We start from the raw sequence: 24,817 nt of genomic DNA on the forward strand, positions 1-24,817 counted from the left end.
AACCAGGAGGTCACGGTTCGATTCCCCAGGCAGGGCACGTGCCCAGGTTGCGGGCTCGATTCCCAGCGTGGGGCGTGCAGGAGGTGGCCGGTCAGTGATTCTCTCTCATCATGGATGTTTCTATCTTTCCCTCTCCTTTCCTCTCTGAAATTAAAAAAAAAATTAAAAAAAAACAACAAAATAAGAGAACAACGTTGTCATGCTGAGAGGGGAGGTAGGAGTGAAGGGGGCAGTGAGGCGTCAGGGGGCGGGGGTCCCCGTCCAGGCCAGGCTGCTGGTGGCCGGGACCCCTGTGGGGTCGGCGAGGATGGAGAGGAATGGGATTCTGGAGGCAGAACCGATAGTAAATGAACTCGGTGCTGCAGAGAGGGGGAGGGACAAGTGAGGGAGGACAGGGACCCTCCACGGGGCGCACACCGGGGGTCACAGGGACAGGAGTCGGGATTGGGGTGGAGGAACCGAGCATCCCGTGGAGACGCCTGTGAGAAACCCAAGCCGGCCTATCAGGTCGCCAGAGGGAAATGTGAGCTGGGGGACAGGTCATGGCTAGAAATATACATTTTGGACAGGTCAGCACAGAGGAGACACAGAATGTCATGAGGCTGGGTTAGGTGACGAAGGAGGTGGATGCGGACAAGAGAAGCGACCCCAGCCGGGAGGGCAGGGCACGGGCATCCACATCCGGGTCAGAAGAGGGTAGAGGGGTGACCAGAGATCAGGAGGAACCCCGCCAAGCTGCTGAAAACAAGGAACCCCCCCCTCCCCACAGCAACCGTTTGGTTTGATAAGAGGTCATTGTCACACAAAGGTGGGAGGGAGGGAGGGAGGGTGGAGGGAGGGAGGGTGGAGGCAAGGAGACCAGGCCGTCCTTTGGTGTGAACGTGACAGGGACTTCCACACCAAAGAAAGTGCGTACCCTTCCTGTGAAAGGAGAGACAGGGAGATGGGGGACAGCGTGCACCCGGAAATGAGGGAGCTGTTGCAGCAGATGGATTGAGAAACTTGGGGAGGCCCAGGGCCGGAGGGGACACGGACTCAGGGGACAGGCGAACTGCCCCAGGACTGCCCTGCCCTGCGCCATCCATCCGGGCTGCTGCCAGCACCAAGCACACCCGTGGAGGCCCCGGGACCCGAGGGAAAAAACAGCTTTCACTCATTCATTTAAGCAATTTCCTGAGGCCTCCGGGCACCCCCAGCCCGGCCTGCATCTCAGAGCAGAGGGGGCTGTGGTCTGACGGGGGCCCTTTCCCAGGCCTGGGAGGGGATGTCTGTGTGTCCCCATCGCACTTCATTCATTCATTCATTCATTCACGTGGCCTAATGCACATTTGTGTCCTGGGCTGGGCTGTGCTGAGGGCCAGGAGGTGAGTTCCCCGAGCACCCAGGCCCGGCCGCAGGCTGGGGGAGCCCACAGACGCACAGGGCCACACCCCAGGGCAATGTGTGCTCCCCTGAAGCGATAAAGGGCGCCGTGGAGTCCAGAGCAGGTGCACGGAGAAGGCCGGCCCACCTGCCGCTGGAGCAGCCAACCGCAGGCAGAGCTGTTGGTGAAGGTGGGTCCCCCCTGGGCCGTCCGCACACGGGCTGAGGGCGGGGGTGAGAGGGTGAAGACCAGGCCCCGTGGCCATTCCACCGGCTGCCCCGTCCCTGCCCCCGGGGAGCAAAACCATGGGAAGTCCTGGGGTGTCCCGGCTAATAAACTCCACTGCAGCTCTGAGTCTGTGCTCCCAGCAACCAGCTCTCCCCGGCCTGACCCTTCTACCGTCCCGGGAGCTGAGGACCCCAGTATGGGCCTCTGTCCTTCTCCCTTCAAACCCTGGGATCTGAGCCTCAGCCCCTCCTCCCTCAGACCCAGGCCCCCAGCCCTCCTCCCTCAGACCCAGGAGTCCAGGCCCCCAGCCCTCCTCCCTCAGACCCAGGCCCCCAGCCCCTCCTCCCTCAGACCCAGGAGCCCAGGCCCCCAGCCCCTCCTCCCTCAGACCCAGGAGCCCAGGCCCCCAGCCCCTCCTCCCTCAGACCCAGAAGCCCAGGCCCCCAGCCCTCCTCCCTCAGACCCAGAAGCTCAGGCCCCCAGCCTCCTCCCTCAGACCCAGGAGCCCAGGCCCCCAGCCCCTCCTCCCTCAGACCCAGGAGCCCAGGCCCCCAGCCCCTCCTCCCTCAGACCCAGAAGCCCAGGTCCCCAGCCCCTCCTCCCTCGGATCCAGCAGTTCAGGTTCCCAGCTGCGTCCAGTTCAGACCCAAAATCGAAAATCCCGGCTCCCCGCCCAGCTCCCTCTCCCGCCCCCGGGGAGATCGGACCCTCGGCTCCCGCGCACGCCCCTGAAGGGAATGGATGTCCCTTCGGGCTCCAGCCGGGTCAGGACCCGGCCCCCGCCCCTCCCCGCCCCGCGTCTCCTTAAAATACCCGGGATCCCTATGGCAACAGGCGCCCGGCGACAGGTGCGGGTGTTATTTACGGGTCGAGCCCGAAATAGCCGGGCGGGTGGGGGTGGGCGGCCGGGGGCGAGGCCGCGGCGAGCGGCGCGGGTGCGGCGGCCGGGCGGGCGGCGGTGCGGAGCGCACGGTGCGGAGGATCGCGGAGCTGGGGCGGCGCCCAGGCAGGAGGGCGAGGAGCGGGGTCCCTGCCCGGGAGCCGGGGGCGGGAGGCCTGCGGGAGGCGCCCGGCCTGGAGCGGAGCCTGGAGCCTTCCCGGCCCGGCAGGCCCTGGGAGCCCGGGGGAGGGGAGCCCGGCGAGCCGGAGGGGACGCCGAGTCCCTTCCGGGTCCCGCTGTCCTTCCACCGCGGGGAGCGTCCGCCCCCATTTGCCGCGCCGCAGCGCGGGGCGCACCCCCTGGATCTGAGCCCCCCGCGGGGCCCCCCTCTGAGCCCCCGGGGAGCCCTCCGCCCCAGTGCCGACCTCGGATGGAGTCTGTTCTCTGATTCCAGCAGGTCCCCCTTTTCCCTGAACCCCAGCCAGGACTCTGTGGCTCCCTTGTGTGAATGTTGCGGGGGGGGGGGGATCCCCGCAGCCTCTCTGAGACCCAGAAGGAGGGCTGACCTCCCCGCTGCACCCCGGAGGGGACCCGACCCCTCCCTCCCCCGACCCCGAGCCTAAGAGCAGCCAACAGGCGCCTCCTTTCAAACGCGCGGGGAGCTCAGCGTCTCTCTCCTGCGCACCCCGAAAATCCGAGCCGAGGCGGCGGGGGCGGAGCAGCCCCTCGGAGCCCTCCTGCCTCCGGAGCCCGCGGCCCCCCCCCCCTCCTGGGCGCCCCGATCTTGCTCCGGGTCCCACGTCTCTGCTGAGTTTCTGTGGCAACGCAGGCCCTTCCCGGAGCCTCGGCGGGTCCCCCAGGGCGTGTGCGTGCGGGGGGGAGGGTGGGGGGTGCCTTGTTTTTTCTCTTCTGAGGCGCAGAGGCACCCTTGGCCCCCCATGTGAGGTTCCGGGGAGACTCAGGGGTTCCGTGTTTTATAGTCCCGTGGAAACAGCCCCCCCGCCCCGCCCCCCCCCCCCCCCCCCAGCGCCTGCGAGACCCCAGGGCTTCTCCCCCCCCCCCCGCCCCCCAGCCCCGCCCCAGCCCGCCCGGCCCAGCCCTTCCCCGCGAGCCCAGCCCGAGCCCGCCGGCCCGGCCCGCCGCCGGGATGATGTGGTCCAACTTCCTGATGCAAGAGGAGGACCGGCGGCGGGGGGCGGCCGCCAGGCGGGGCGCGGGGCCGCCGGGGCTGTCGCCGGAGCGCGAGGGCAAGGTGAAGCTGGCGCTGCTGCTGACGGCCGTGGGCGCCACGCTGGCCGTGCTGGCCGTGGGCACCGAGTTCTGGGTGGAGCTCAACACCTTCCGGGCCAACGACAGCGCCGTGTGCGACGCCGCCTACCTGGGGCTCTGGAAGGTGTGCGTGAAGCGCCTGTGGCAGGAGGACGTGCCCGCCGCCCGGCGGACCTGCGGCCCCGCCCAGCTGCCCGGAGGTGAGGCGCCCGGGCGGGCGGGAGGGCGCTGTGCCCCGGAGGGAGCCGAGCCCCGGGGAGGGGGCCTGCGCCCTCAAAACAGCCCGAGCCCTCCCCTCCCCGTGCTCCCCGAGGGCCTTTGCTCCAGGCACAAACCTTGTAGGAGAGAAAGTCTGTACCCCAGATGGCTTGTTCCCAGGCCAGCCTGCACCCCTGGACCAGCCTGTTCCCCCGTAACAGTCTGCACCCCTAGACTAGCTTTGTGCCCCAGGCCAGGCTGTAGCCCTAGATTATCTTATTCCCCTAGCCAGCCTGTACCCCTAGACCCACCTGTTCCCTCAGGCCAGCCTGTACCCTCAGGCCAGCCTGTACCCTCAGGCCAGCCTGTACCCCCAGACCAGCCTGTACCCCAGACCAGCCTGTACCCTTAGACCACCACGTACCCCTAGACAACCATGTACCCCCAGACCAGCCTGTACCCTTAGACCACCACGTACCCCTAGACCACCATGTACCCCCAGACCAGCCTGTACCCCTAGACCACCATGTACCCCCAGACCAGCCTGTACCCCAGACCACCATGTACCCCAGACCAGCCTGTACCCCCAGACCACCATGTACCCCCAGACCAGCCTGTGACTCCCGGTGCCCCGGAACAATGTACCACGCCGGCCAGATGGGACGGCCCAGTCCCCCCGTGGGTGTGGCCCCGTCCCCCCACTGACGGCGACAATAGGGTCCTCCCTGAACCGCGAGGACCGCCCGCCACTGCTCCCGATGGGACAGCTCACGCCCCCTCCTTCCCTCAGGCCACCGGGTGGCATGTTCCACCTCACCTGACTCAGTTTACCTCTCCTCGTGTTCCTCTCCTGTAGAACGGGGGCGATGGTCACCACGCCCAGGGGTGCCCTGTGGATTCACGAGTTAGCGCGTGCGGAGTGCGCAGGGCAGAGCCGGGAGCTGCGGAAGCAGCTCCTGCTTGTGTCACCTCCACATCCCCCTTCAGTCTGGAAAGTCCCTTCCCATTTCCCCCGGCTGCCAGGCCCCCCTCCGGCCTCTCCCCCCACTCCTAGTCTCTACCTCTCCCCTCCCGGGCCGTGCCTCGGTTTCTCCACCTGTAGCATAAGAAAGTTGGAATAGTGAATTCTGCAGGGAGCTCTGGCTGCAAAGCGCAGTTGGGAGCGTGGGTTTGCTTGTTGTTAAAGTTTAGGGTTTGGGACCTCCCGTACACAGAGCCGGACGAAGCATGCTCCCCGGGGTGTGTCACAAAGTCATCATCAGCCTTCGCAGGATCCTTCTTGTGCTCTAGTTTACGTTATTATTCTTTTATTTCACTTCTTCCTGACTCAGCTCTTAATGTGTTGTTGTTTTTTTTTTTTTAATATTGATTGATTTTGAGAGGGAGAGAGAGAGAGAGAGAGATTTGCTGTTCCACGTATGGATGCATTCATTGGTTGATTCGTGTGTTGTGTGCCCGGACCGAGAATCAAACCTGCAGCCTTGGTGTATCTGGACGATGCTCTAACCAGCTGAGCTACCTGGCCAGGGTCCTGGGTTTTATTATTATTATTTAAAAAATATATTTTTATGGATTTCAGAGAGGAAGGGAGAGGGAGGGAGAGATAGAAATATGAATGATGAGAGAGAATCATGGATCAGCTGCCTCCTGCACACCCCACACTGGGGGTCAAGCCCGCAACCCGGGCATGTGCCCCGACCGGGAACCGAACCCTGACCTCCTGGTTCATAGGTCAACGCTCAACCGCTGTGCCACGCCAGCCGGGCTATTTTTATTTTTATTTCTCAAATCTCGTAGGTTGCTTTCTGTTAGTCTTTGGACTCCCTGTTATTGTAAACATATATGTCTCTGCACATGGTTTTTTTTGTGTGTGTTTTTTAAATATATTTTATTGATTTTTAACAGTGAGGAAGGGAGAGGGATAGAGAGTTAGAAACATCGATGAGAGAGAAACATCCATCAGCTGCCTCCTGCACACCCCCCACTGGGGATGCGCCCTCAACCAAGGTACATGCCCTTGACCGGAATCGAACCTGGGACCCTTGAGTCCGCAGGCCGACGCTCTATCCACTGAGCCAAACCGGTCAGGGCTCTGCACATGGTTTTTGTCTGTATGTATCCCCAGAAGGAAAATAGGTGGTTGCAGGGTAGAAATGTACTCCGTTTCATAGAATCTGTCAGAGTCTGTCCCACAGAAAGACTAGCACAGGCACACCTGGAAGACAGCACAGGCTCGGTGCCAGACCAAGCAACAGAGCCAGGCCCATACACATAAAACTTAGGCTGGCCTGGCCGGGTGGCTCAGTTGGTTAGAGTATTGTCCCAATACACCAAGGCTGTGGGTTCGATCCCCAGTCAGGACACATACAAGAATCAACCAATGAATGGATAAATAAGTGGAATAACATATCGATGTTTCTCTCTCTCTCTCCCTAAAATCAATTTTTAAAAAGCTCCATATTGGAATCCCAGCTCCGAATAAGCTGTGTGACAACAGGTGGCTTTTACTGAGCATCATTTTTCTCCTCTGTCATATTTAAAAAAAATATATATATATATTTTAAAATATATATTTTTAATTGATTTTTTACAGAGAGGAAGGGAGAGGGATAGAGAGTTAGAAACATCGATGAGAGAAATATTGATCAGCTGCCTCCTGCACACCCCCTACTGGAGATGTGCCCGAAACCAAGGTACATGCCCTTGACCAGAATCGAACCTGGGGCCCTTGAGTCCACAGGCCGACGCTCTATCCACTGAGCCAAACCAGTTAGGGCTTAATATATATTTTTATTGATTTCAGAGAGGAAAGGAAAGGGAGAGATAGAAACATCAGTGATGAGAATCATTGATTGGCTGCCTCGTGCACACCCCCTACTGGGTGGGGATGGAGCCCACAACCCGGGCATGTGCCCTTGACCAGAATCGAACCCGGACCCTTCAGTCCGCAGGTCGACGCTCTAACCACTGAGCCAAACCGGCCAGGGCTCTTCTGTCATATTTTTATTGGGGATGCTCATGTCATAATCTCAGGCTACTGTGAGCTAGGTTTACTATCCAGCCCTGAACATACACGATGGTCCCCCCTGGCATCACCCCCCTTATTTCTCTCTCCCTTGCTCCCACAGAAACCAACTGCACCTACTTTAAATTCTTCACCACGGGGGAGAACGCGCACATCTTCCATAGAACCACGAAGAAAGGTGAGAGCCTGTCACCCCGCAGTGAGGGTCAGGGGGTGGGGGTATGCTGACTGCGTTGGAGGGGTTCTTGGCAGGCTTGGGCTCAGCTCCTATGTCCCGGGGAGGTCCCACTTTGGGGGGAGTGGTGGCAGGAGGGTCATGGTTCTGCAGGGCCCTGTGCCCGACACTCCTACCCTGGCTCTGCCTTTGCTGTGCAACTCTGCACAAGTCACAGCCCCTCTCTGTGCATGGTACTTTATTTTTTCCCCCCCAATATATTTTTATTGATTTCAGAGAGGAAGGGAGAAGGAGAGAGAGATAGAAACATCCTATATAATAAAAGGGTAATATGCAAATAGACTGAAGGGCAGAACAACCGACCAACCAATCAAAGCGTAATATGCTAATGATATGCTAAGGCTGCTCAACCGCTCACTATGATGTGCACTGACCACCAGGGGGCAGACAGTCAACTGGTCAACCAGTTGCTATGACGTGCACTGACCTCCAGGGGGCAGATGCTCCTACCGGTAGGTTAGCTTGCTGCTGGGGTCCGGCTGATCAGGACTGAGCGAGATGGGCCAGACACAACCTGGAGCCCTCCCGCGGTTCCTCCCTGGCCCAACTGTGCACCAGTGGGGTCCCTCAGCCTGGCCTGTGCCCTCTTGCAATCCAGGACCCCTTGGGGGATGTCAGAGGGCTGGTTTCAGCCCAATCCCATAGGCAACTCCCCTTGGGAGGGCGCCAGACACAGGGCTCATGGCTGGAAAGCGCTGCTGTGGCAGCGTGAGCTTCTCCCGATTGGGACTGATTGGGCGCGAGCCCGCAGCGGGCACAGTGGGGCCGGGACGAGCGGGAGTGGCAGGTAGGAGCTGCAGGCAGCATTGGACCGCGGGTTTCAGCCCAATCCCTGCAGGCCACCCAGAGGGACCCCACCCGTGCACGAATTCATGCACCGGGCCTCTAGTCAATGATGAGTATCATAGACGGGCTACCTCCTGCACGCCCCTTACTAGGGATCAAGCCTGCAACTCAGCATGTGCCCTTGACTGGGATCGAACTCGGGACCCTTCAGTCCACAGGCTGACACGCTATCCACTGAGCCACACCAGCCAGCCAGGGCTGTGCCTGGTATACTTGAACATCTTCCAAATGTGCATCTACCACGTGCTAGATGTGGTGCTGGGCGGTCCATTTATAGGAGCGCCCTGCAGGCGGGGGCTTTATCTCAGCCTTCCAGCTGAGGAAACGGATGTGCGTGAGTGGTTAAATTTGTTTTCCCAGGAAGCGGAGAGGCAGAGGCAGGGTTCAGGCTCCACAGCAGCTTCTCCCACAGAATATTCTGGGCGAACGGAAGTGTCCTGTGTCTGCGCTGCCCAGGGTGGCAGCCCCGGGCCCCGGCGGCTGCTGAGCGCCTGGAGGGTGGCGGGTGTGACTGGGAAACTCAGGTGGTTGCTGTTGTTCATCCTCACCCAGGATATTTTTTCCATTTTTTAAAATATGTGTTTTTATTTGATTTCTAAAAAGAAGGGAGAGGGAGAGGGAGATAGAACCATCAGTGATGAGAGAGAATCATTGATTGGCTGCCTCTTGCACGCCCCCCCACTGGGGATCGAGCCCGCAACCCAGGCATGTGCCCTTGATCAGAATCTAACCTGGGACCCTTTGGTCCCCAGGCCAATGCTCTATCCACTGAGCCAAACTGGCTAGGGCTGTTATTTTTAATTTTTATTTATTTTATTTTATTTTTTAAAAAATATATTTTATTGATATTTTACAGAGAGGAAGGGAGAGGGATAGAGAGTTAGAAACATCGATCAGCTGCCTCCTGCACACCTCCTACTGGGGGTGTGACCGCAACCAAGGTACAGGCCTTGGACCAGAATCGAACCTGGGACCTTACAGCCCGCAGGCCGACGCTCTGTCCACTGAGCCAAACCAGTTAGGGCAGGGCTGTTATTTTTTAAAATATATTTTTATTATATTTCAGAGAGGAAGGGAGAGAGAGAGAAATATCAATGGTAAGAGAGAATCACTGATTGGCTGCCTCCTGCACGCCCCCCACTGGGGATGGAGCCCCCGGCTTGGGCATGTGCCCTGACCTCCTGGTTCATGGATCTATGCTCAACCACTGAGCCACGCAAGCCGGGCCCAATAAGGAATCGGATCCCGATTTTCTAGAGGAGAAAACTGAGGCTGAGAGGTTCAGTGACTTTACCAGAATTTTTCATCCAGGAAGTGGCCATGGTACATACCCCCTTCATGGTCCCCCCACGCCCACTGCCTCAGTCTCCTCACCTGTAAACAGGGGTGACCGAACCAGAAGTAATCACTGGTCCTTCCCATTCCTGCTAGTGCGGGTCTGTCCCCTCTTCGCTGTGTGACTTGAGGTCTGCCAGGCTCTCAGCTCCCTCAACAGTAGAAGCCAACCATTGGACTGGATGGGCTTCTACCAGCACATTCTCCTCTAGTCCCGAATCTCCCATTTCCCTGGCTCCGGCTCCCTGGGCGGGGGTTCGCCCACTCCCTGCATCCCATGTTCTTCCTTTTCCTCCCTGTCCCCCCGCAGAGATGAATCTGGCAGCCGCGGTGATAGCGGTTCTCGGCTTGACGGTCATGGCCCTGGGGTGCCTCTGCATCATCATGGTGCTCAGCAAAGGCGCAGAGTTCCTGGTCCGAGTGGGAGCCATCTGCTTCGGCCTCTCAGGTGAGGGCCTGCGGGAGCCTGCAGACTGAGGACACTGTGAGGTGGGGGGATCCCCAAGCACTGTTGCCTGCTGGGAGGTGGGTTCTCTAAACCCCATTGCATGCTGGGAGGTATGGTCTACAAGAACTGTGCATGCTGGCAGGTAGGATCTCCAAGCACTGTTGCCTGCTGGGAGGTGGGGAATCTCTAAACCCCGTTGCATGCTGGGAGGTATGATCTACAAGAACTGTGCATGCTGGCCTGTGGGATCTCCAAGCACTGTTGCACAATGGGAGGTGGGATCTCTAAGGTCAGTTGCATGCTGGGTTGCATAATGGGAGGTAAGATCTCCAAGAACTGTTGAACGCTGGGAGGCAGGGTCCCCAAGCACTGTTGCATTTTGGGAAGCTGAGAGGTCTCCAAGCACTGTTGCATGTCAGGAGGCACAAGGGCTGGTAGTAGGCTCAGATATGGGACCTCTAAGCCCCGTTGTTGGCTCAGAATTGGAGGGTCTCCAAGCACTCTGGTGTGTGAGGCTGTGAAGGGGCCTACTATATGGTGAGAGATGATTTGACTTTGTGGGGTGGCACACAGTGCAATATACAGATCTTGTAACATGGAAATCCACACCTGAAACCTATATGATCCTATTAACCAATGTCACGCCAATCTTACCTAATAACAGACAAACATGTAAATTGACCGTACCTCCGCTATGCCCGCAGCCAATCAGAGTGAGTATGCAAATTAGCCCAACAAAGATGGCGGGTTAATTTGCATATGCAGGTGTGGAGTGGGCTGGAGGGGTGGGACACCTGCTATGAGGGGGAGGGGTGGCAGCTGAGGGAGCTACAGGAGCAGCGCTCCGGACAGAAGCGAGGACTTGCCGGCTCCCGGGCAGCCCGAGAGCGGAGTGAAGCCAGGGGAAGGAAGGCCTATTCTTGCACAAATATCATGCAGCGGGCCTCTAGTAAATGTAATAATTAAAAAAAAAGATTTGGACCTTGGGTGGCTTGACAACAGGAATGTATTTTCTCTCAGCCCTGGAGGCTGGAAGTCCAGGCTCCCGGGGTCAGCAGGGCTGGGCCGTCCTGAGGCCCCTCTGCTCAGCCTGCAGATGGCCCTTTTCTCCACGTGTCCTCACGCGGCCATCCCTCTGTGCCGGTCTGTGCCCTCATCTCTTCTCGTAAAGGCACCAGCCACCCTGGACTGGAGCCCACTCAGATGACCTCATTTCAACTTCTTCCTTTAGAGGCCCCACCACCAAATAGAGGGTGCGGCTCAGCCCACCACAGGACATTTACCGGGCTCTGGTCCATCTCTCCTTCCGGGGAAGCCTCTGTTAGTCTCCTGTTTACATTTCGGAACGAGAGCTCCGTTAAGATCTGTCGAATGAATGAAAGGTGCAGGAACTAGCAAAGGCGTGAAGGGGACTGGGCAGCGTCTCCTCTTCGTCCAGATGCTTTTCCACCTTCAACGCCCTCATGCTGAGCTGCGCGGGGCCGGGGAGGGCTCAGGGGGGGTCCCTGAACCATGGTGCACAGACTCCCGGCTGCATGCTCCAGGCCCCTGATCCCAAACCAGGGGGGAACCCTGGCTGGTGTGGCTCAGTGGATAGACTGTCGGCCTGCGGACTGAAGGGTCCCAGGTTCAATTCCGGTCAAGGGCACATGCCCAGGTTGTGGGCTTGATCCCCATCGGGGGGGCATGCAGGAGGCAGCCGATCAATGATTCTGTGTCGTCATTGATGTTTCTATCTCTCCCTCTCTGAAATCAATAACAATATATTTAAAAACAAAACAAAAACAGGGGGAAACTGGGATAAGCAGAGGTCCAAGAGGAAGGAGGGTCAGGGACTGAGGTTGGGGCCAGGCTCCAGGATCTGAGAGGGGAGGCAGCTGGGACCCATGACCATGGATGACCATCCGATGGTCCTACGTGGAACTAGCCCAGTGGTCGGCAAACCGCGGCTCGCGAGCCACATGCGGCTCTTTGGCCCCTTGAGTGTGGCTCTTCCACAAAATACCATGTGCGGGCGCGCACGTACAGTGCGATTGGAACTTCGTGGCCCATGCGCAGAAGTCGGTTTTCGGCTCTCAAAGGAAATTTCAATCGTTGTACTGTTGGTATTTGGCTCTGTTGACTAATGAGTTTGCCGACCACTGCCCTAGCTGGTGTGGCTCAGTGGATAGAGCATTGGCCTGCAGACTGAAGGATCCCGGGTTCGATTCCAGTCAAGGGCACATGCCCGTGTTGTGGGCTCCATCCCCAGTGGGGGGGTGTGCTGGAGGCAGCCGATCCATGATTCTCTCTCATCATGGATGTTTCTCTCTCTCTCCCTCTCCCTTCCTCTCTGAAATCAATAGAAATATATATATTTTTAAAAAGATGGTCCTAAGTGATCTGACCCCTGCCCACCTCTGCACGCCCATTGCCCACCACGCTCCTCCTCCCCACTCTCTTTGTTCTGGTCACACGGACTCCTCTCTTTTCCTCAAACTCCCTCTGCCCCATCCCACCCTGGGCCTTCGCCCCAGCTGCTCCCCCTGCTCGGAAGAGCCCTCGCTTCATTTCACGCGTGGCCGGCTTCCTGTCATCCTTCATTCATGTCTCAGCCGAGATGCCTTTTCCTGACGACACTATTTAAAGTCCTGCTCCACCCCCTGGATGTCACTCCCCTTCCCCTCACCCTGTTTTCAACTCCTTCCCAGCATGCCTCACTCTCTGAAATGATCTTGTCTTCTCCTGTGTTTACCGTGGAGGCTGCAGCGTGGCAGCTGGCAGGCCACGGACGGCCCGGGATGTGCCTTGCTTGGCGGGCAGTGCGTAAAGATTTCTCTGAGCCACTAGTTCAAGGTTGGGTGAATTCCCATCAGAGCCACCACCATCGTCATTTAAACATTCCCTCCCGCCCTGGCTGGTGTGGCTCGGTTGGTTGGGTGTTGACCCGGGCCCTGGGAGGCTGGTGGTCCGATCCCTGGTCAGGGCACAGGCCTGGGACGCAGGCCGGATCCCCAGTCGGGAGCATGCGGGAGGCGGCTGATAGGTGCAGGGCTGCAGGGGGCGGAAGCTGGGTTTCGGTGGCCCTGTCGCTGTCCCACCACACCTGCCTGCTGCTTTATCTATTGACGTCCTCCCTGGCTCCTGCAAGCATCGCTTACTCCCCGGCTCAAGTACAAGTGGAATGTAAGCCCCAGGAGGTCAGGGTCTTTGTCTGTCTTGTTCCTCCGCCTCCCCCCAGCCTTTCTTTTTAAGATCAAATCGCATTACAACTTGACTGCCTTTCTTTTCATTTTGTGATTCACCATCACTATTTTTTTTAAAAATATATTTTATTGATGTTTTACAGAGAGGAAGAGAGAGGAATAGAGAGTTAGAAACATCGATGAGAGAGAAACATCGATCAGCTGCCTCCTGCACACCCCCTACTGGGGACGTGCCCGCAACCAAGGTACATGCCCTTGACCGGAATCGAACCCGGGACCCTTCAGTCCGCAGACCGACGCTCTATCCACTGAGCCAAACCGGTTTCGGCACTATTTTTTTTTTTTTTAATCCTCACCCGAGGATATTTTCCCACTGATTTTTAGAGAGAGGGGAAGTGAGAGGGAGAGACAGAGAGAAACACATCGATGGGCTGCCTCCTGCACGAGCTCCAACCTGGGCCCAGGCTGGGGTGGAGCCTGCAACTGAGGTATGTGCCCTTGACCGGAATCGAACCCGGGACCCTTCAGTCTATAGGCCGACGCTCTATCCACTGAGCCAAACGGGCTAGGGCAGTGGTCGGCAAACTCATTAGTCAACAGAGCCAAATATCAACAGGACAACCATTGAAATTTCTTTGGAGAGCCACATTTTTTAAACTTAAACTTCTTCTAACGCCACTTCTTCAAAATAGACTCGCCCAGGCCGTGGTATTTTGTGGAAGAGCCACACTCAAGGGGCCAAAGAGCCGCATGTGGCTCGTGAGCCGCAGTTTGCCGACCACGGGGTTAGGGCGACCATCACTGTTTTTTTCAACTTTACTGGGGTGTGACTGATGAGGAAAGAAAGAGAGAGAGAGAGAGAGAGAGAGAGATTGAGATTTGTTGTTCCATGTATTTATGCATTCATTGGTTGATTCTTTTTTAAAAATATATTTTTATTGATTTCAGAGAGGAAAGGAGAGGGAGAGAGAGATAGAAACATCAGTGACGAGAGAGAATCATTGGTCAGCTGCCTCCTGCACACCCTCTACAGGGGATCGAGCCTGCAACTTGGGCATGTGCCCTTGACTGGAATCGAACCTGGGACCCTTCAGTCCACAGGCTGGCACTCTATCCACTGAGCCAAATCCGCCAGGGCCATTAGTTGATTCTTGTATGTGCCCTGACTGGGACTCGAACCCGAAATGGTGTATCAGGATGACGCTGTAGCCCACTGAGCCACCCAGCCAGGGGCTGCTCCAGAACCTTTCAATCTTCCCCAGCTGAAACTCTGTCCCCTTAAAAACCGGCTCCCGCTCCTGCCCCCCCGCCCCCCTCCGGCCCCAGGCACCCACTTTCTGCCTCTCACACTTATTCTTCTTTCTCTCCAGCTTCCAAAATCGCATCTGCTATGTAATAGGTGCTTAGTAAGTGGTTGTTGAATGAATGAATGAATGAATGAGAGGGTGCTTGGAGGGTTCCCTCAGGTTTCTTGTTTGAGGAGCCTGGGATGGGGTGCATTGAGGAGATATGGAGACCGAAGTTGGGGGTTCCCCGGCGCCTGAGCACCTCGTCTCTCCTCTCCCCGCAGGCCTGCTGCTCCTGGTCAGCCTGGAGGTGTTCCGGCATTCCGTGCGAGCCCTGGTCCAGAGGGTCAGCCCAGAGCCGCCCCCGGCCCCGGCCCTGACCTACGAGTACTCCTGGTCCCTGGGCTGCGGCGTGGGGGCCAGCCTGGTCCTGCTGCTGGGGGGCGGCTGCTTCCTCCTGCTCACCCTGCCGCCCTGGCCCTGGGGCTCACTCTGCCCCAAGCAGGCGCCCACGGCCCCCTAGAGGCACCCCTGCGCTTTCTCCAGCTCCTTGCAAACCCTCCTCGATCCTCTGTCCCCTCAGAACCTTGTTGTTGTTGTGAATCCTCACCCGAGGACATTTCTCCACTGACCCCTAGAGAGAGTGGAAGGGAGAGGGAGAGGCAGAGAGAAACATCGATGTGAGAGAGACACATCGATGGGTTGCCTCCTGCATGCACCCCGACCAGGGCCCGGGGCCGGGGAGGAGCCTGCAACCGAGGGACATGCCCTGGACCTGAATCGAACCCCGGACCCTTCGGTCCTCGGGCTGATGCTCTATCCGCTGAGCCACACCGGCCGGGGCCCCTCAGCATCTTTCGCCCCACGTCCTGGAGAAGCTGTTCTCCTGGCTCCGGGGTCCAGGTTGTCTGCACAGACCCGTCTCGCGCCCTCGCCTTTTCCTCTGTACATACGTGTTCCTCCGTGGCTGAATCTGGGCCGCTTGGGGGTGGGGTGGGGAGAGGCTTTTTGCAAACGAGGGTCCCCAGGGGAGGTTGGTGGGGACCTGATGGGGTCACTAGGGACGGGGGTGGGTGGGAGCGGAGGTCAGGGGGTGTGGGGAGGGAGTGGGACCTATTCATGTCTGAGACCTGGAGGCATTCACTTGTGGGAGAGCCTTCTTCTGACGAATCCAGAGTTTGGAGACATGGGGTGGGGTGGGGTGGGGGGAGAATGGGTCTGGCCTCACTGTGGTCTGATTTGGGATTAAAGGTTTGGAAATGGAACAGCTCTGAATGGGAGTCCGTTTGTGGGGGGATGGCGCATCTGGGGCAGAGAAAAGGGATGCTTCTGCCCCCCAGAAACACGCTACACGCTGCTGTCAGCCCCGAAGCCACATGTAGCCACATGTCCGTGGACCCATCGAGGCTGATGGGAAATTCTAAACTGAGAACACAGACGTTGCTATGGGCTGAATGTGTCCTTTCCAAATGGATGTGTTGGGGTCCTCACCCCTGGACCCCGGAATGTGACCTTATTTGTTTGTTTGTTTTTAAATATTTATTGATTTCAGAGAGGAAGGGAGAGGGAGGGAGAGATAGAAACATCAATGATCAGAGAGAATCATGGATCGGCTGCCTCCTGCACGCCCCCCACTGGGGATGGAGCCCAAAACCTGGGCCTGTGCCCTGACCGGGAATTGAACTGTGACCTCCTGGTTCATAGGTCGATGCTCAACCACTGAGCCATGCCAGTTAGGCTGTTTTTAAATTTTTTATTTATTGACTTTAGAGAGAGGAAGGGAGAGAAAGAGAGAGATTTGTTCCACTTATTTATGCATTCATTGGTTGATTTATTTAAAAAATTTATTTTATTTTATTTCAGAGGGGAAAGGAAAGGGAGAGAGATTGAAACATCAGCAATGAGAGAGAATCATTGATTGGCTGCTTCCTGCACGCCCCCTCCTGGGAACCGAGCCCGCAACTCTGGCATGTGCCCTTGACTGGAATGGAACCTGGGACCCTTCAGTCAGCAGGCTGATGCTCTATCCACTGGGCCAAACCTGCCAGGGCATTGGTTGATTCGTGTGTGTGCCTTGACCAGGGATTGAACCCTCAACTTTCATGTATCTGGACAATGCTCTAACCCAGTGGTCGGCAAACTCCTTAGTCAACAGAGCCCAATATCAACAGTACAACGATTGAAATTTCTTTTGAGAGCCAAATTTTTTAAACTTAAACTTCTAATGCCACTTCTTCCAAATAGACTCGCCCAGGCCGTGGTATTTTGTGGAAGAGCCACACTCAAGGGGCCAAAGAGCCTCATGTGGCTCGCGAGCCGCAGTTTGCAGACCACGGAACTAGACGAACACAGATTGTATGTAGTTCCCAGAAATGGGATGCTGCCGTACCAAGTAGCTAAGCCACGTGGACACGCCCTGGGTGATGTTGCTCAGTGGTCAGAGCGTCGGCCCGCAATCAAAGGGCCGTGGGTTTGATTCCTGGTCAAGGGCACATACCTGGGTTGCAGGTTCAATCCCTGCCCTGGTCGGGGCACGTGCAGGAGGCAACCAATGTGGACACGGCTTTAGGATTGGGGCGCAGGAGGGGCTGCCGGAGTTGTGAGGTGCAGGATAGCAAAGCCCAGCGAGCCTTGAGGAGACTGCTGGTGGGAATGCGATGAGAAATCGAACACTGGGAGGAAGCAGGCGGGGAGAGCGGTGGGGAGCGTCTGTCGCCTCAGGGAACACACTGGGTGTGAACAGAATGTGCAGGAGCCGGAATAAGACCGGCACCAGCAGTCCCCGCGAGTGAGGAGCGGGGTCAGGTGTTGGATTCCCTCAGGCCCAATGTCCGCCTCCTCCCCCGGGGACCAGGGAGGGCATTTCAACTCTGAAGTCACCGAACCGACGACCGAACAGGCTGTGTGGGCGACCAGGCTGGCAGGGGGTTAGTGAGGGGTGAGCAAATGACCAAGCAGCAGGCTGCGTTGGGGATGACCAGGCCAGCAGGAAGGGGGCAGTGAGGGGAGACCAGGCCAGCAGAGGGGGGCCGTGAGGGGTGACTAGTTCGGTTGCGATGGTCGCTTAGGCTTTTATATATATAGATTATTGACTGTATTCCCTGAGCTGTACTTTGCATCCCCATGACTATTTTGTAGCTGCCAATTTGTACTAAAATAAAAGATGCTTGAAATCTATCCTCCCACCCTTTTCATATACATTTTCAAACTTTTTGGAACAGAATTTCAAAACAGTGCCCTGAAGACCCACCTACTCTACACTCGGATTCATCAATGTAGGAGTGTGGCCAGGATGCCCGGTTCTCACCTCCAGCTCCAAGGGTGGGGAAAGCCCTACAGGGACCGGGCAATACCTAATACGGGGTGAGGTGCAGGGCCCCGAGAAGCGTGGGGTCTGGCTCGTGTTTGAAACATCTTAAGGGATCATGATTGTGTCCCAGCCCGGCCGGCGTGGCTCAGTGGTTGAGCGTCGACCTAGGAACCAGGAGGTCATGGTTCGATTCCGGTCAAGAGCACATGCCTGGGTTGCGGGCTCGATCCCCAGTGTGGGGTGTGCAGGAGGTAGCAGATCAATGATTCTCTCTCATCATTGATGTTTCTCTCTCTCTCTTTCTCCCTTCCTCTCTGAAATCAATAAAAGTATTTTTTTAAAAAAGGATTGTGTCTCAATAGATTTAATAAAAACATTAAGTATTGTGGGGAAGAAAAAACAATATTGTGGCTAACGGTGAAGACATTCAGGGACAGGTTGGAGAGAGAGAAGAGGAGGGAGGAGTGGAGGAGGAGGAGGAGGAGAGAGAGAGAGAGAGAGAGAGAGAGAGAAGAGAGAGAGAGAGAGAGAGAGAGAGAGAGAGAGAGAGAGAGAGAGAATGAGGTTGAATGAATCAGCTGTTACAGCCTTTCAACGAGCGCCACCTGGAGGCGGCCGGTGAGCCCTGCAGGGAGAAGCCGGAACTGCACCTCCGGATGCCCAATGAAGCGCTGGTCCTGGGTGACCAAGGCTGGAGAACTGGTCGCAGGGGCGGAAACTGCAGCCTTGAGAGAGAAGGGGAGGAAGCGGAGCGGCTCCCGGTGGGGAGATGGAGACAAAGCCGACCCAGCCCCTCGCTGCCAGCCAAAAGCCGTTCAGTGAGTGGGCTGTGACCAAAGGAAGTCCACAGGGCTGGTGGGTCATTATACCTAAGGGACCCGGGACTTGCCTTAGGCGTCCCCCAGGGGCTCAGGTAAAGAAGGAAACCTGTGGGGTGGGTCTGATGGGGTGGGGCAGTGGTCGGCAAACTCCTTAGTCAACAGAGCCAAGTATCAACAGCACAACGATTGAAATTTCTTTTGAGAGCCAAGTTTTTTAAACTTAAACTATATAGGTAGGTACCTTGTTATTAACTTAATTCGGGTCCTCCTAAGCTGGCCTTTGCTAAAAACTCAAGGGGCCAAAGAGCCGCACGTGGCTCGAGAGCCGCGGTTTGCCGACCACGGGGGTGGGGGAAGAGGAAACTGGTTTTCCGATCCCCTTTAATGATCCTATCTACACCTTTACAATGGACCGTGGTCGGCAAACTGCGGCTCTCGAGCCACGTGCGGCTCTTTGGCCCCTTGTGTGTGGCTCTTCCACAAAATACCACGGCCTGGGCGAGTCTATTTTGAAGAAGTGGCGTTAGAAGGAGTTTAAGTTTAAAAAATGTGGCTCTCAAAAGAAATTTCAATCGTCGTGCTGTTGACATTTGGCTCTGTTGACTCATGAGTTTGCCGACCACTGAAAATGCTTACAACCAGGCTAACCAACTCATTCCCAGGGGCCTGGAACCGGCTCGGGTTTAGCCCTGAAATTTCTATGCCCCGGGAAACTCCTCGTTCCCACCTGCTGGGACATGCTGCTCACAGCAACCCTGTTGTTGGCGGTGCTGGGAAGGGCACTGGGTGTGGCCAGCGCCAGGCCCGGAAAAGCAGCAAAACCAGACAGGCGATGCCACGCTGCCCTCGGGACCAGCTGCATTAGGTAATGACTCCCGCCCTGGTGCCGGCCAATCCACCAATGGAGACTCGGAGCCTGGGGTGGGGTCAGACCAGACCTGGGTTCAGCAACCTCGGTGCTTGAGTTCTGGCTGGGAAAGAATCAGAGCCGAGACCCAAAGGAGAAGAGAACATTGGTTTGGAGGACCGAAGAGGTAGAAGAAGTAACTCCTAGAAGAAATGGGCTGACGAAACAAGGTACAGGGCAAAGGAAGCTTAGCAGTGAGGAAGGTAAAGGTGAGGTGCCCAGGGGAATGGGGAAGGGGAGGGTTGGTGCGTGCTGGGTCCTCCGAAGGGTGCTAAGGGCGGAGATTCTAGGGGAGGTCCCAGCAGCTTTCCAGGTGTGTCCTTGCAGGGTCGGGGTCCCCGCTGATTGACTGGTTGGCGCCAGGGCAGGGGTGCTTACCCAGTGCAGCTGGTCCTGAGGTCAGCCGTGCTGTTGCTTGTCTGGTTTTGCTGCTTTTCCTGTCTTGGAGCTGAAACACAATGGAGGCCTAGATGTTGTCTCTACGAAGGAAAGGTCAGGGGCCCACACCACTGGAGCAGCCATATGCTAGGGGAGGGAAGGTCACCCTGGGGGTGAGGTCCCACCTGTTAGGGTCACCGAAGGAGGTATGCCTGAGGCCGAAAGTGGTAAAAAAAATTACACATTTACTAGAGGCCTGGTGCACAAATTCGTGCACCAGTGGGGTCCCTCGGCCTGGCCTGCGGGATCGGGCTGAAACCGGCTCTCCAACATCCTCCGAGGGGTCCTGGGTTGTGAGAGGGCCCAGGCCAGGCTGAGGGACACAATTGGGGCTGGGGAGAGACGGAGGAGGGCTCCAGGGCGTGTCCAGACCAGCTTGCTCAGTCCTGATCGGCCAGACCCCAACAACAAGGTAACCTACTGGTTGGAGTGTCTGCCCCCTGGTGGTCAGTGCACATCATAGCGAGTGGTTGAGGGGCCTTAGCATATCATTAGCATATTACACTTTGATTGGTTGAACGAACAACTGGACAACTGGACACTTAGCATAGTAGGCTTTTATTATATAGGATTAGGTCATCTGGAAACCAGAGGGGCTGAGCCCCCAAAGTCGGAGGTTTTAAAGGACTCTAGGCGGGCCTTTTCAGCGGGGAATTCTCTGGGCGGATCCGGATCCTGGGCAAGTCCGCAGGGGAAAGTTACTGGTCTTAGCAAATGGAATGTGGTCTAAGCGAAAGGGGATGGCGGTTGTGAAATGATCTACAGGTCAGTTTCCCAGGGGAGAGGGTATCGATTCCATTGCTTGATCAGACCTATCACCACCCTACACTTGTCCGTTACTAGGCATCCGGGGCCTTCCACTCAGGTGAACTTCTGCACCTGGCCCACCGTCCTTGCTCTGCTCACGTCTGTCTAGCTGCCTCCCACACTATTAGCTATTTGTCTACCGGAGGACATGGAGTTCCAGAGATTTAAAGAAACCTTTCGAAGTTCACATAACCCAGGACTTACATCCAACACCATCTAAAAACCAAGCACTCTCTCTTCCCCTGGTTCCTGGCCTCTTCTGGGCATGCCCCGTGTGGAAAGAAAACAAACCTGGACTCCACTTGCTACTGTGTTCGTGATTTCAGAAAGTAAATGGTCAGGAATTGCTGTGTGAAAATCAAAGACTTGCCCTAGTCCAGTGGTCGGCAAACTGCGGCTCGCGAGCCACATGTGGCTCTTTGGCCCCTTGAGTGTGGCTCTTCCACAGAATACCACGGCCTGGGCAAGTCTATTTTGAAGAAGTGGCGTTAGAAGAAGTTTCAGTTTAAAAATTTTGGCTCTCCAAAGAAATTTCAATCGTTGTACTGTTGATATTTGGCTCTGTTGACTGATGAGTTTGCCGACCACGGCCCTAGTCGGTTTTGCTCAGTGGATAGAGCGTTGGCCTGCGGACCAAAGGGTCCCAGGTTCGATTCTGGTCAAGGGCATGTACCTCGGTTGCAGGCTCCTCCCCAGCCTGGGCCCTGGTCCGGTCACAGGCAGGCGGTAACTAATCGGTGTGTTTCTCTCACATCGATTTTTCTCTGTCCCTCCCCTCTACTCTCTCTAAAAATCGATGGGAAAATATCCTCGGGTGAGGTTTAAAAAAAAAAAAGTCAAAGACTTAGCATCCTGATTTAAGGAGGATGAATATGAGGGTGGATGTCCATACATGATTTCTATGAGAGTCATCTATTTTATTTTTTTGAATATATACTTTTATTCATTTCAAGAGGAAAGGAGAGGGAGAGAGAGATAGAAACATCCATGAGGAGAGAGAATCATGGATCGGCTGCCTCCTGCACGCCCCACACTGGGGATCAAGCCCACAACCCGGGCCTGTGCCCTGACCGGGAATGGAACTGTGACCTCCTGGTTCAGTGGTCGGCAAACGCATTAGTCAACAGAGCCAAATACCAACAGTACAACGATTGAAATTTCTTTTGAGAGCCAAATTTTTTAAACTTAAACTCTATAGGTAGGTACATTGTTATTGACTTAATTGGGGTCCTCCTAAGCTGGCCTTTGCTAAAAACTCAAGGGGCCAAAGAGCCGCATGTGGCTCGCCAGCCGCAGTTTGCCGACCACTGTCCTGGTTCGTAGGTTGACGCTCCACCGCGGAGCCACGCTGGCCAGGCCGGAGTCATCGCTTTTAGTCATCAGAGACGTGTCAAGCCATCGTGATAAGAACCAAAATCCCTTCTCAGACCAGCTGGTGCCAGGAATGATGGCTCAAGAGAGCTGCAAGGAGGGAAGGGAGGCTGAGTTTTGGAAGCAATTAGAAACAAGCAAAAAAAAAAATCCAAAAAAAAGCTGTCAGCGCTGTCCCCGGTCTCGCTTCCCGGATGCTGCCTGAGTCATCTCCGCGTTTCTCAGGAAAGACCGCTTCCTCCACATGGTGAGCCAGATGGTCCCGGGAGCTCCCACGTTTCAGAGAGAAGGACTTCCGTGGCGGGAGGAACAGAGAGATACTCCACCCCCGCGTTGCTGCTCCCCGACGTGACCTTGCCAACCCGGGGCTGGTGAGGAGAGGATGCTCCCCCCAGAGGTGCGATTCCTGGGAGCTTCTGGGTGAAGTGGGTGCCAACGCCCCCGGGTCCCTGGACAACATATAAATAAGGGAGACTTCCACCATATTGGGCCCCAGAATTTGAGAAGCAAGATTTCCTCTGGGCCTGCTAGCGCTAGCGAAATGAACAGGACTCCACATAAATTTGGCTTATTGAGGAAGGCGTCTTCTGATTTACAATAGAACACCCTGACTGGGGATTGAGCCCGCAACCAGGGTATGTGCCCTGACCAGGAATCAATATGGCAACCTATGGTGCCCCGGACGACCCACTGAGCCACACAGGCCAGGCCCATTGGTTGATTCTTGTCTGTGCCCTGACCGGGGGCAGAACCCCCAGCATTGGCGCATCAGGACGATGGTCTAACTCAGTGGTCGGCAAACCGCGGCTCACGAGCCACACGCGGCTCTTTGGCCCCTTGAGTGTGGCTCTTCCACAAAATACCACGGCCTGGGCGGGTCTATTTTGAAGAAGTGGCGTTAGAAGAAGTTTAAGTTTAAAAAGTTTGGCTCTCAGAATAAATTCTTATTCTGGCAATTCGTGCAGATTTCAACAAAGCACTGTTCTAGGGCAGGGGTTGGCCAATACCGCCCGCCACTGTGTCTGTAAATAAAGTTTTATTAGAACGCAGCCGCATCTACTTGTTCACACATCAGCCGCAGCTGCGTTCACGCTGCAGCCCAGAGGCGAGGAGAATCCGAGGCCGACAGGCGCGGGAAAGCGGTCCTCTCTGCTCCTTTGCAGGAAGAGTGCCCGGCTCTGCTCCGGGAGCCAGCAGGCCGGGTTTCAGGTGGGCTCGGCCTGTTATCGGTAAGACTTAAACAAAAAATTAATTTCCTTTGATTCACAGCATCTGATTTCCCTTCTCTGATTTCTCTGGGCGTTTTGTCTGTCATGTATTAGTCATTTCTGCGAGGACGGATAATCCTCACCCCAGGCTATGTTTATTGAAAGAGAGAGAGAGAGAGAGAGAGAGAGAGAGAGAGAAAGAAACTTCAATAGGTTGCCTCCACTAGGAGCCCCAGATCCTCTGTCATTATTCCTGATAAGATGGGTAGGCTTTAGCTGAAGATAAGACCTGGGGGCTGTTCTTTTTAAAAAATATATATTTTATTTTATTTTTTTACAGAGAGGAAGGGAGAGGGATAGAGAGTTAGAAACATCGATGAGAGAGAAACATTGATCAGCTGCCTCCTGCACAGCCCTTACTGGGGATGTGCCCACAACCAAGGTACATGCCCTTGACCGGAATCAAACCTGGCACCCTTCAGTCCGCAGGCCGACGCTCTGTCCACTGAGCCAGACCAGTCAGGGCGTGGGGCTGTTGTTGTGTGTTTGTTGTCGTAATGGTACGAGCAGACAGTCTCCTCAGCCATCCGGGTGTCCTCCGGGTTATAAATGAAAGGCAGGAGAGACACTGCATTTATTTTGAGGGGGAGGGGGATTCTGTGTTTAAACCTTCTGTGAGTTGGCTTTATAGCATCTTCCAAAGCCATTGTCTTTTCCTAAATGGATCCAGGAAGTAAAACCTAGCCCTCAGCGCTCAGCAAGCCGGTAAGCCTGGAATTGTTGGCTGCAGGCCGGTCGGAGGCACAGCTGGTTTGCATAACAATAATAACGCAAATAAATGGAGACAAGAGACCAGGAAAAAAACCGCTAAATGGTGTTTGAGTGCTGGAGGCAGTGGTCTGAGGCTGTCTCTAGCTTGGTTTTTTCCTTAATTTGGTTACATGATTCAGTTCCTTTTTTTTTGGGGGGGGGGGTATTATTTTATATATTTTAGGCTTTGAAAAAAATCTTTATTGTTGAAAGTATTACAAACGTCCCCCCACCCCCATTGACTCCCTCCAGCCCCCCCCCACCCCCAGGCCTTCACCCCGCTATTGTCTGTGTCCATGGGTCATGCATATGTGCATACAAGGTCTCTGGTTGATTACCTCCCACCCACCCACGGCAGGGTGGGGGGTGGGGGTGGATTTTAAAAGAATAATCCTCATTCCAGGGTATGTTTATTGAGAGAGAGAGAGAGAGAGAGAGAGAGAGAGAGAGAGAGAGAGAGAGAGAGAGAGAGAGAAACATCCATGTGAGAGAGAAATACCCATCGGTTGCCTCCGGCGCGTGCTCTGATGGGGATGGACCTGCAGCCTTTTGGTGTATGGGAGGGAGCCCCAACGAACTGAGACTCCCGGCCAAGGCCGGTAACTTCTGGGCGGAGTGGCAACAATAAGAAAAAAACCTTGATTTTGCCTGGCCGGTGCGGCTCCGCTGGTGGAGCCTTGTCCCATGCACCAAGAGGTCGCAGGTTCCGTTCCAGGCTCCTGCCCCGGTTGTGGGCTGGATCCCCAGTAGGGGGCGTGCGGAGGCAGCCAATGGATGTTTCTCTCTCCCTCTCCCTTCCTCTCTCTCTCAAATCAATAGAAACATATTTGGGAAAAAAACCCACACA

At 56.1% G+C, this 24,817-nt stretch overlaps 1 protein-coding gene across 1 annotated transcript; it reads left to right on the plus strand.

Annotated features, from left to right (window-relative positions):
* Positions 1-3,576: 3,576 nt before the first annotated feature.
* Positions 3,577-15,279, plus strand: CACNG6 (calcium voltage-gated channel auxiliary subunit gamma 6). Its single transcript, XM_028137837.2, has 4 exons — positions 3,577-3,940; positions 7,067-7,141; positions 9,690-9,827; positions 14,583-15,279. The coding sequence occupies exons 1-4, from the start codon at positions 3,619-3,621 to the stop codon at positions 14,819-14,821; spliced, it is 774 nt and encodes a 257-aa protein (XP_027993638.2). The 5' UTR covers positions 3,577-3,618; the 3' UTR covers positions 14,822-15,279.
* The last annotated feature ends 9,538 nt before the right edge of the window (positions 15,280-24,817 follow it).

Source organism: Eptesicus fuscus, chromosome 21 (genome assembly GCF_027574615.1).
Source record: "Eptesicus fuscus isolate TK198812 chromosome 21, DD_ASM_mEF_20220401, whole genome shotgun sequence".
NCBI lineage: Eukaryota > Metazoa > Chordata > Mammalia > Chiroptera > Vespertilionidae > Eptesicus > Eptesicus fuscus.